We start from the raw sequence: 11,918 nt of genomic DNA, 5'->3' as shown, positions 1-11,918 counted from the left end.
CATGCTGTGATGCAGGTTTTCCACCAGGTGGCGCTGTTGTAGAGGAATCAGATCACTCAGCAGAAATACCTCCATCAACATTTAGTTGTTCCGTTTTAAAGGATGAACTTGCTTCATTAAATTGAAGGATTCAGGAGGTTAATGTTTCCCTCCAGTTAATTCATTCAGTCATTAAAGAGTCTGACTTTATTTTGACAAATGACTAAACTTTAACTGTTTTACCATCAGTGATCCTGTTTTACACGAAGCTGCCATTAAATTAGTAATTATTTTCCACATGTGCAGGTAAATCCTCAGTCAGTGTTCTGCTGCTGGGAGAGTTCAGTCTGCTCTGCTTTTGTAGGACGACCACAAAGGATTTGTCTTTAGATGATGTTCTTGGCTGAGACTTCTTTGATAGTTTGTTAGTTGAGACTTCTTGGAGTTTTCTTATCCAGGTGCTGAGTCCAGGAATTATTGTCTTGCTTCATTGTCCAGTGTAACCATTGTTGTTTCTATGACCATAAACTCCTTGAATTCTGAATACACCTGCTGTTCTAACTTTACATTTCTATCTACTCACATGCTGTTTGTTGTAGTATTGAAACACCACTGACCAAGATTAACTCTAATAATCACTGAAACAGAACATCAATTCTCTCTATGAAATATTTTGGTCAGTACTTGGACTCTGCTGATGGTCTGGAGAGTGGACAACTGAGAAGCCCAGAATTGTTTCAACTTGAAGCCAAATGAAGAACTTTATGAAAAGTGTGCACATCATTGTTCTCCTACCCAGACTTCACCACAAGGTGTAAACAATTGATATAGACCAAAGGCCGGATTAGACTTTGCCAAAAAAGAATTTAATTTTTTTTAAATAGATGTTGGGCTATGTAGGAGCAAGTTATTGTCAACAACCATTATCATCAATATGATTATTCATTATTAGTATAAAAAAATATTAATTTCTGAATGATGAAAGGGTACCGTTCTGGCAGGATAGAACTCATTAAACAAATGAAAAAGAAATATATTTGTGCATTTGTTTATTTTGTAGAATGAGACAATATTACATATCCATTAGGGTGAGGTTCATTTCAAGGTCAAGTAAGAGTCCATGTGTTCAAGTGTTTCCATCCATGTGACGAGACTTAGTTCCTGGTTTAGTTTCTATAAATCAGGGATTTGTCTCGTGTTTGTGTTGAAGTGTATGATGACAACGGACAAAGGAGCTTTGTGAGGAGCTCAGGCAGCCATTGAGGATTTAAAACCTTCAACTCTTCATACTGTCAACAACCAGCGCGTTCCTGAGAGTCATCGCTGCCTCTTATCGGCCCGTGGTTCCACTTCACATATCAAATCATACGTATTTATAGCCCACACACACTTCAGACAACTGATAAAGAAGACGACTGTTCCCCTCCACAGGAGTGGTCCACCAACAAACATCACTCCATCATAGTGGGAGAGGAACCAGAGGAACCCAGGGGAACTTCTAAGCAGCTAAAGGCCTCTCTCACATTGGCTGATGTTAATGTTGATGAATCCACTCAACAACCAAAGACACTGCTCTCTGTCCACAAAGAACATCTGGGACAATGTTTAGTGGACAGATGAGACCAGAGTAGAACAGTTTGGTTTAAATGTTTGGGCATCGTCATGTTTGGAGATGAACCAACACTGCATTCCAGCATCAGAACCTCATCCCTCCATGACACATGGGGGCGCTAATGTCCTGGTTTGGGCCTGTTCTGCTGCATCTGTGCATGGCAATCTATAAAATAAAGTTTCAACAGATGGTGATCTATCTTTCTTTCTTTCTTTCTTTCTTTCTTTCTTTCTTTCTTTCTTTCTTTCTTTCTTTCTTTCTTTCTTTCTTTCTTTCGTTCTTTCTTTCTTTCAATTTAGTGTTAATGTGTCCAGGATTATTCAGATAGAAGTAATCGTCAGAGTCAGTCCAGAGTTCAGCGGTTTGGAGATCATTTCACTGCTTCTAAAATCAAACATATTCTAACATAAAATCATTATCAGTGATTCAATTGTAAACCAAAGAAAAAAAATCTACGATCAACACTTAAACCTCAGAGTTGAAACTTCAAAGACTCTCGTTCCTACAGAGAACACAGAGACACTGAGGAACCATATCGCCACAATCTAAATCCAGCATAGAGAGGTTGAGTGAATGTGGTGTTGAAGGTGTGGAGGTAGATCAGTTTGTTAGAGGAGACTCTGTAGAAGGACAGAGTTCCAGCAGGACAGTCCACATACACTGAGACTCTGTTAGAGACAGAGTACGAGGGGATGGATGTTTTTATGTCATTGTGCCAAACAGAGTAACGTCCATCAGAGCAGCTCAGACTCCAGGACTGATCATTACATCCAAACCAGCTGTCATTCATGTTTCCTCTCCTTCTGATTCCTCTGTAACTCACTGATATATAAACCACTCCTCTCCACTCAACCTCCCAGTAACATCGACCAGTCACAACATTTCCACACAGCAGCTGATAACAACTGTCAAATCTGTCTGGATGATCAGGATATGGCTGCTCCTTTCTGACAAATGTCAACTTCCTGTTGTTGTCAGATAGTTTGAGGTTTCTGTTGACTGAGTTTATGTCGACTTCAAGTTCACAGAAATCTGATGGAGAGAAAAAGACACAACACAGATGCAGTTTATCATGTGACACATCTGATGGACTTATTCTTTGTTTACCCACTGATCTGTTGTTCATTCATAGAAAGTTTAATTGTGGAACTGTTTGTCAGGATTCTCTTGTCAGTGATGACTGAATGAAGTCAAACTTACACTTTCTCACATCAGTTTTTAACCTCTGCTCTCCGCCATGTTCCATCCTGGAAGAAGAAACATAGAATGATTTTTCTGCTCAACATGAGTCCTAACTGATGTTCAACATGAAGGAGAGTTCCACAGTTTATCAGTGAGACACAGAAACAGACCGCAAGTCATAAGTATTGACCGTCTCTGATTGTTTCACTTACTTAGAGGAAAAGACCGTAATGTGATGAATAAATAGTTACAGATCACAGTCTCCACTGATCTGTTAATTTCATTGCCTGGGCGGTAATCACCCCCCTGCTGCGCTGAGAGTAGGTTCTGGTTGAGGGACTTCCTGATTCCTGCCCCACCTGTGGGTCCCTTGGGCCACCGCTGTGTCTCAGCCCTGCAACCGGGGACATAGCCCTGTCTCCTAAACAGCACTCAGATCATGCTCCACTCTAGTGGGCCCTACGTCAGAGTGGGCAGCAGGACAGTAGTGTGCAGCAATCCTCTGACCCACCCCACTCTCCTCCTTTCCACCACACCACATCCAGGGTCACATTGTCATGGTGCAGGGTATACTTCAGCATCAGGGACTGAGGAAGTTTAAGGACATTTTTAGACTTATAGATTATTTTCAACTTTTTATACTCTTTCTAACTGGGTTTTACACTTAACCAGCCATCTGATTCACTGTTGTGTCACTCCTCTTGACCATTGTCAGCATCGCTCTCCCCTCAATAGAACACCAGAAATATTACTCTAGGTTTAATCTATCACTTTCGAAATTTCAGCTACATACTAAACCACCCCTTGTGACAGAAAAATTGGTGTTGTTGGCAGGATCAGGGTTCAAAATCACCTGCAGTAATCAGGGTGGGAGACAAAATGATAATGCAGAAGGGTAAGAGGAGGAGAAGAGGGCCACAGAAGTTGTTACTGGGGAATGCCCAACATTCAAGTGAGTATTCAAGGTGTGGAGTTGTACGCACTGCTAGATAGAGGATCCCAGGTGATCTTTGAACGGCATTTTCCCAAGCTAAGCTTAGGAGAATCCCTATAGTTTTTAAGTTGCAGGCAGCCAACAGCCTTGACATCTCATATACAATCTAAACTTTGCTGGATGTTGAAGTGGAGGGTATAAGAAATGTGGACATGGGGTTGTGATAGTGAAAGAAATGCATCCACTTAATGTTGGAATGAATGTTGTGACAGCTTCTTGGAACGCTTTCTTTAAATGGCTCAAGGTGTGTGCTTTCTCCTCACAGAAATTTCAGAAACAGTCAGTTTGGAGAGATGCTTTTGCCATATGCTGCAACCAGCCAGTCACCGCAGCAGTTCCTCCAAAAAGTGAAGTACTGGTAAGGGGGCGCGTTCAGATGGCCCCGGAAAGAACTCACTACTGTGCTCTCATGGAAGTATTGCTGGAAACCACCAACGATGGAGTAGCTTGGGCGCTTACTGTGGTAAAGTGCGGCAGAACCTGTTGAGAATTTGTAATCAATGCCCCTACTCTGTTAATCTAGGACAGTGCCAGAAGCTGGGCAAGCCGTACCACATAGAAGAAGCAGCATCCTGAACCTGGCTGTGAAAGATGGTTGTGTTGTTGAAGTTGGATTCGTGGACACAGCAGCTGAGAACCAGGAGCTGCCAAAAGAGGTGAGCGATGAACGTGCTAACCGGTCTGATCTTACAGAGAAGCAACAGGTGGACCTACTGACCCTGCTGCAAAAGTGGAGGAATATGTTTGTACATCAGGATGAGAACTTTGGACATACTGACTTGGTGCAGCACTCCTTAGATATGGGTGATGCACCATCCGCCACCCATTGTGCTGGTAAGAAAAAAGATGGCAGTTTTAGATTCTGTGTGGATTGCAGGAAGTTGAACGCCATCACCCACAAGGGTGCCTTCGCACTCACTAGGATCGAAGAGACTGATCAGCCTGAAGCAAGCAGAGTATTTTCCACTCTTGACCTGGCAAGCATTTGCTGGCAGGTTGAGGTGGACCACAAAGATCGTGAAAAGACTGCTCTTACCACACTGCTTAGGCTTTTTGAGTTCAAGCACATTCCTTTTAGACTTTGTAAAGCACTGGCTGCTTATCAACAGTTGATGCAGCAGTCTTTTACTGACCTGATATTTCCTCCCATCCGCAGGACCTAAAATAGGTGTTTGGAAAACTTTAGCCGCTTGGCTTGGAACTGCGTTTGGACAAATTAAAGCGTTTTCAGCAGAAGGTGAAGTTCCTGCCATATGGTGGATCAAAATGGAGTCAGGTCGGACTTGGAAAAAATCTCTGCTGTATGGGATTGACTGGCCCCTAATGACATCAGAGAGGAAGGAGCTTTCTTTGGACTAGCTGGCTATTACAGGTGATTTGTGTCCAATTATGTCAAGATTGCACAACCCTTGTTTGCACAACCAGCTGATAAGAAGTCTGAAACCAGGGCGGTGCAGTGGTCGAACGAAGATCAAGAGTCATTCAGTGCTCTGAAGGTTGCTTTAACTCAAGCACCTGTTTTAGTGTTTGCTGAGTGTTCTCTTCCCTTCATCGTCTACACAGACACCAGCAGCCAGGCATTAGGAATAGTTTTAACAAGTGATAACCTATGCTAGCTGCAGCCTTCATACAACCAAATGGAATGATGCTAATTATATCTCATTGAAGCTAGTCCTAGTCATGTGGATCAAGAGGGACCCGTAATAACACGGGCGAAAGGGAGGAGTGTACAGTGCAGAGAGGAATATATGGGAGTGGAGGCAAGAGGACAGGGGCCAGGAGCGAGGACTCTGCATCAGCAGAGTGAAGACCTACACTGTATTAGCTCCTGTTTTCTGTCCATACCTGAGAGTGTCCAGTCTCCAGAGTGGATCCTCCAGTCCAGCAGACAGCAGCTTCACTCCCTTGTCTCCTGGATGGTTGTAGCTCAGGTCCAGCTGTCTCAGATGGGAGGGGTTGGAGCTCAGAGTTGAGGCCAGAGAAGAACATCCTTCCTCTGTGATCAGACAACCTGACAGACTGGAGATAGAAACATATCAGAAACTCAAGAGGAAGAAGGAAAATCCTCCACATGTTGAACTTGTGCGCCAACATGAACCTAAATCAGGACTGAATTGATCAACAAGCAGTTGTATCCTGACCTGAGAGTTTCCAGTTTACAGTGAGGACTCTCCAGTCCAGCAGACAGCAGCTTCACTCCTGAATCCTGCAGGTTGTTGTTACTCAGGTCCAGCTCTCTCAGACTGGAGGACTGGGAGCTGAGAACTGAGGACAGAGCTTCACAGCTTCTCTCTGAGAGGTTACAACTGCTCAGCCTGAAGAAGAATCAACATCAAATGTTTTATTTCTCATTTACTAAATGCATCATGTTTCAAATAGTTCCCAAATCCACCTACAGAGCTTTGTTGGAGGCTTTGACCACTGGCAGCAGCCTCAGAAGAGCCTCCTCTGAAGCAGAGTATTTCTTCAGGTCAAACTCATCCAGATCTTCTCCTGATGACAGTAAGACGAAGACCAGAGCTGACCACTGAGCAGGAGACAGTTCATCTGTGGAGAGACGTCCTGATCTCAGGGACTGTTGGATCTCCTTCACTAGAGAACCATCATTCAGTTCATTCAGACAGTGAGACAGATTGATGCTTCTCTCTGCAGACACATTCTCACTGATCTTCTTCTTGGTGTACTGGACTGTTTTCTGATTGGTCTGTGATCTACTTCCTGTCTCTGTCAGCAGGCTTCGTAGGAGGGTCTGACTGGCCAGTGTGTTTCTTCCTGTCTGTGTCACCCGGCCTCGTAGGGTAGTCTGATTGGTCTGTGAGCTACTTCCTGTCTGTGTCAGCAGGCCTCGTAGGAGAGTCTGATTGGTCTGCAGTGAAAGACCCAGGAGGAAGCGGAGGAACAAGTCCAGGTGTCCATTTGGACTCTGTAAGGCCTTGTCCACAGCACTCTGATGGAGATGTGGTAGTTTAAGTTTGTTCCTAAAGGGTTTTGACTTCAGAGATGTAGTTTGTTGTTCTTCCATCAGGTTGACATCAGAGTTGATGAAGGTCAGATGGACATGAAGAGCAGCCAGAAACTCCTGAACGCTCAGATGGACGAAGCAGAACACCTTGTCCTGGTACAGGCCTCTCTCCTCTTTAAAGATCTGTGTGAACACTCCTGAGTACACTGAGGCTGCTCTGATATCGATGCCACACTCTGTCAGGTCTGATTCATAGAAGATCAGGTTTCCTTTCAGCAGCTGATCAAAAGCCAGTTTTCCCAGAGACTCAACCATCTTCCTGCTCTCTGGACTCCAGTGTGGATCTGTCTCAGCTCCTCCATCATACTTGACCTTCTTGACTTTGGCCTGAACCACCAGGAAGTGGATGTACATCTCAGTCAGGGTCTTGGGCAGCTCTCCTCCCTCTCTGGTTTCCAACACATCCTCCAGAACTGTAGCAGTGATCCAGCAGAAGACTGGGATGTGACACATGATGTGGAGGCTTCGTGATGTCTTGATGTGGGAGATGATCCTGCTGGCCTGCTCCTCATCTCTGAACCTCTTCCTGAAGTACTCCTCCTTCTGGGGGTCAGTGAACCCTCTGACCTCTGTCACCATGTCAACACACTCAGGAGGGATCTGATTGGCTGCTGCAGGTCGTGTGGTTATCCAAAGGCGAGCAGAGGGAAGTAGTTTTCCCCTGATGAGGTTTGTCAGCAGCACAACCACTGAGGTGGACTCTGTAACATCAGTCAGGATCTCAGTCTTGTGGAAGTCCAGAGGAAGTCGACACTCATCCAGACCGTCAAAGATGAACACAACCTGGAAGTCTTCAAAGCTGCAGATTCCTGCTTCTTTGGTTTCAGTGAAGAAGTGATGAACAAGTTCCACCAAGCTGAACTTTCTCTCTTTCACCATATTCAGCTCTCTGAAAGTCAATGGAAATATGAAGAGGATGTCCTGGTTGGCTTTGTCTTCAGCCCAGTCCAGAGTGAACTTCTGTGTTAAGACTGTTTTCCCAATGCCAGCCACTCCCTTTGTCATCACTCTTCTGATTGGTCCATGTCTTCCAGGTGAGGCTTTAAAGAGGTCTTCTTGTCTGATGCTTGTTTCTGCTCTGTGTGGTTTCCTGGATGCTGTTTCAATCTGTCTGACCTCATGTTCATCATTGACCTCTGCAGTCCCTCCTTCTGTGATGTAGAGCTCTGTGTAGGTCTCATTCAGAAGGGTTGAGTTTCCAGCTTTAGCAATCCCCTCAAACACACACTGGAACTTCTTCTTCAGTCTAGATTTAACTTTACGTCCACACTCTGGAGCAACAGTTCCTGAACAAACAAGAAATGTAATTAATCAGTGAACTCAATCATTTTAATAACATTTACATGTGACTGTTTTCAGTCCAGTAGAATTCATAGATCTGATTCAGATGTTTGCATCATATTAACATCAGAGTGTAGAAATGTAAACTTGTCCCATGTTTCCTCCATCTCCTCTTTCCATGCAGTTAAAGCTGTTAAATCCTCTTACTGCTCTGCAGACAGTCAGCCAGCTCCTCCTGCTTCATTCTCCTCAGGAAGTTCACTGTCATCTTCACCAATAAATCTCTGCTGCTCCTCCTCTGCTCTTCATCCTCACCCTCCAACACCTCCTCATCCTCCGTCTGACTCTCTGAGCATTCTGGGTAATCTGGACTCACAACCTTCTGGATCTTCTTCAGCTCCTTCTTCATAAAACTGACCATGTTCTCCTCCAGCAGCTGTAACAGAATAATAATCTCCAGTCACGTTGATGTGAAAGGCTGCTTGTGGTCAGCATGCAACATGAAGACTTCTCCAAGCAGAATGGTAGTTTGTGCTTGTTGAGGTTAGCAGTAGCAGCTGTGATTGAACATTTCCTCACCATGAATATGGAGTCCAGTTCTTTGTGATGCTGCTGTTCAGACTGATGACTGGAAACCACTGAAATCTGCTGCTGAAGTCTGTGGAGAAACATCTTCGATTTTAAAGTTAAATCTTTCAGAAATACTTGCGTTTTTTGTCATCAATGGAAGAAAGTCAAGATGAGGGAGGTAAATTACTGAATGTGGTGTTTTAACAGAAGAAACTAAATTGCATCATAAATGACAGTCTAATCCAATGTTCTCTATTTTTTGTCAAACCCCCTTTTGATGATATAGGAACTCTGTAAAATTGATTTGAGATATGTGTCAACTTTAGATTTTTGAATATGTTTCAAATAAAAATAACTTCAAAAGTTAAAGTTTGGAACAGTGCCACAAGTTACATTTCTCACTAAAACTGAATAAGTGAGACTGAAAACTGAATGAAAAATCATATGTATAAAATAATGAGTGAACAAAGACAAACTCTGCAAGTTCCTCAATTGTTTGGAGAGAAGAAACTGTAAATAAGTAGATGGATTTGGCCTCTGTGACTCTTACTCAGTCCATCAGTCCATGGTGGCGTGGTTGCATGGTGGCTGCAATCTTATTGGATTGCATGTTAAAACGGAAGTGAAGCTGAAACCTTGTGTGACTAGTGTTAAAATCTCATGAAGGCTTTTATTTTGGAAAGAAGACAAAGGAAGTGCCTCCACGTCTTCACTAATGAACTCGTTTAACTTCATGCAGACTTTTTTTTGTGACGCGATGCTTAGAGGTGCCGCGAGTTAAAGTAAGAACATAAACTGCAGGTTCTTTAAGACTGTCACAACAATGTTTTGCTAACTTCTGTTCCATTTGGGCCTGATTTAGAAAACTGTTCTTAAACAACACTGCAGGTGTGTTTTACTTTACTTAGCTCTCCATCTGGATAAACCTGATCTCTCCACTATTTCAGTAACATTACCATCTGTCATGTGTTCATGAATTAATTATATGTGTTGGTAACAAAGCACTTGGAAACCACTGGTCTAATTAATTGTGAGTTCATTTTTACCCTGGATCAACAGACTGCTGTTCATCTTTAAAGTCAATAAGTCGACCCTTAGACTGGTCACTCTTCATGGAAACAGATGTAATTCCAGAGGGATCTGGTCTTTGCTGATTGATCCTGTTAAAATATAATGCAGATTAATACACATTTTTACTTATTTAGTAATTGGAATCTTCAAATCTTAAATGCAAAATCCTGTTTGTCTGAGAAATATTTCCTTTTTTCTTGTCTTACCTGTGATCAGCTGACTGCTGATCATGTTCAAAGTCAATAGGTGGACTCTTAGACCGGCGTCTCTCCATGGACACAGCTGGATCCAGGAGAGTCTTATTTATGAAGTCTTATCTTCCTACAAACACAAGACAAACATTTTAACAGTGCCGTTTTCCTTATAACCAGTTCAGAGTGAAACAGTGATCACATGGAGCTTCATGTAGAATCTAATACAAAGAGGAACTCTTGACCAGGGAGCCTACTTCCTGATTTACTGTTCTCTTTTTTGTTGTGACTGTACTGAATCACTCAAATTAAAATGACAGTGATTAACAGTACAACGCAGGCGATGCAAATTATAAACAATGTGTGTTCCATTTCCTAAAGTCGTTTGGTCCAGAAAGCTCTTTCAGCCGGCGGGGCTTCCAGCATCTCAGCCTCTGTGCCGGCACCAATTATCAGCAATGACACAGAGGCTGACTTGCGACCTGCAGTGAACTGGTTCACTGCAGTAACTGATCAGTTCACGAACTGACTTGAGTCAGTGACGCAACGCGAATCAGTAGATCAGTAGCATTCACTGACCGGATCACTCTCCTCAATCACTGACTATTCCTCCATTTGCTGCGATATAGGCTTTAAGACCCAACACTAGGAGATGCGTTTACAGCCTTTCAAATAAACCAAGTGCAGCCTTTGTGACTGTCTATGCTTTATTCCACTGAAATTAATACAAAAAAATATGAAAGTGGAAAATAAATATAAAGCAAAATGATAAACAAACACTATTGTATATTTTAACATATTAACACATTTTAACAATCAAAAATAAAAATAGGCCTCGTTCAGTTTAGTGCAAAAAACAAATATATCAATTACAAGAAAATGCCATAAAAAATTAAACATATGGAACCTGCATTAAAAATATAAGAGGACAACATAAATTTAAATAGGCTTAAATATGCAATAAAAAAGAAAATAAACAGCCTAAAAATATAAAAACAAAATGATAAAACACTATTGTACATTTTAACATATTAACACATTTTAGCAATCAAAATAAAAATAACTGCGTCATTGGCCGAAATTTCACGAAGAGTCAAGAGTCAGAGAATGCGCTCGCGGCTGAGCTCTGTTCAACTGAACTGAGAAAAGAACGAATCAGTTCATAAAGTGAAACGATACAGTTCGTTCAATCAAAAGATTTGAATCATTCGTGAACGACCCAACACTAGTTTTTTGACTCATTGAACTTGTTTTCTAATCCCGTTAGTACAGTGTTTCTCAATTCCGGTCCTTGGGGACCACTGTCCTGCATGTTTTCGATCTTTCCCTCCTCCAACACACCTGATTCAAATGAATGACTCCTTATCAGGCCACTGCAGAGCTCGATGGCGAGCTGATCATTTGAATCAGGTGTGGTGGAGTTGAGAAACACTGCGTTAGTAGAAAGTTAGGTTTAATGTTAACTCAAGCTTGTCCACGATTTTGTTCTGCTAGAGTTACAACACTTTGGCATTTTTATCTTTACATACAGATTAAATAAACAGATGAAATAAGCATCTCACCACAATTCATTTCCTGGTTCCTTAACACCAGCCTCATCAACACACCTGTCCCACTCATCCATTATTCTGAATCCACTCTCTAGTTTTAGTATAAATTTTATTTATTGAGTTGTGTCATATCTTAAAAACAGCTTAAAGCAGGTCCACTCATATCTGTCCTGTCTATAGGAACAGGGGATTTACGGGACAGAAAGTGAAACCATTTCAAACCCAGTCTAGAAAGCACCGTTATACAGGAAATGACCTGATCTCATTTGATTGAAGTTATTTACGTACACCACATGTTGTTAGTTTGTTTCTGACCTGAAGCGACGTTTCCTCCGTGTTCGGTTAGAACTCAGATCCATGCGCCTGAAGCTCTAGAAGCGCTTGTATGAAGCAGTGTGTCGGTGCGTGGTTCGGCCACATGACTAGTGAGGTCGGAAGCAGCGGAAGTGCTTCGGGGCCGTTTCTA

The 11,918-nt window shown here is 42.5% G+C and overlaps 1 protein-coding gene across 1 annotated transcript; it reads right to left on the bottom strand.

Annotated features, from left to right (window-relative positions):
• Positions 1 to 1,805: 1,805 nt before the first annotated feature.
• Positions 1,806 to 9,985, bottom strand: LOC124999443 (protein NLRC3-like). The gene is made up of 10 exons (XM_047574362.1): positions 9,918 to 9,985; positions 9,687 to 9,800; positions 8,650 to 8,728; positions 8,278 to 8,497; positions 6,591 to 8,075; positions 6,164 to 6,485; positions 5,878 to 6,082; positions 5,613 to 5,728; positions 2,792 to 2,838; positions 1,806 to 2,623 (listed from the first exon to the last, which is right to left on the bottom strand). Exons 1-10 carry the CDS (start codon positions 9,983 to 9,985, stop codon positions 2,094 to 2,096), a joined length of 3,186 nt encoding a protein of 1,061 aa, XP_047430318.1. The 3' UTR covers positions 1,806 to 2,093.
• Positions 9,986 to 11,918: the final 1,933 nt, after the last annotated feature.

This window comes from Mugil cephalus, chromosome 21 (assembly GCF_022458985.1).
Source record: "Mugil cephalus isolate CIBA_MC_2020 chromosome 21, CIBA_Mcephalus_1.1, whole genome shotgun sequence".
NCBI classification, from domain to species: Eukaryota; Metazoa; Chordata; class Actinopteri; order Mugiliformes; family Mugilidae; genus Mugil; species Mugil cephalus.
The sequence above is the reverse complement of the archived record's forward strand: the minus strand, read 5'-3'. Positions and strand labels throughout refer to the sequence as shown.

Bases quoted from the DNA above. Each gene is read 5' to 3' on its own strand.
- LOC124999443 (XM_047574362.1), bottom strand. From the start codon at position 9,985: ATGGAGAGACGCCGGTCTAAGAGTCCACCTATTGACTTTGAACATGAT. The intron at 8,498-8,649 runs GTGAGGAAATGT...CAGCTGCTGGAG, and splicing joins AACTGGACTCCATATTCATG to GAGAACATGGTCAGTTTTAT. The intron at 2,624-2,791 runs GTAAGTTTGACT...TCTCTCCATCAG, and splicing joins AAAAACTGATGTGAGAAAGT to ATTTCTGTGAACTTGAAGTC.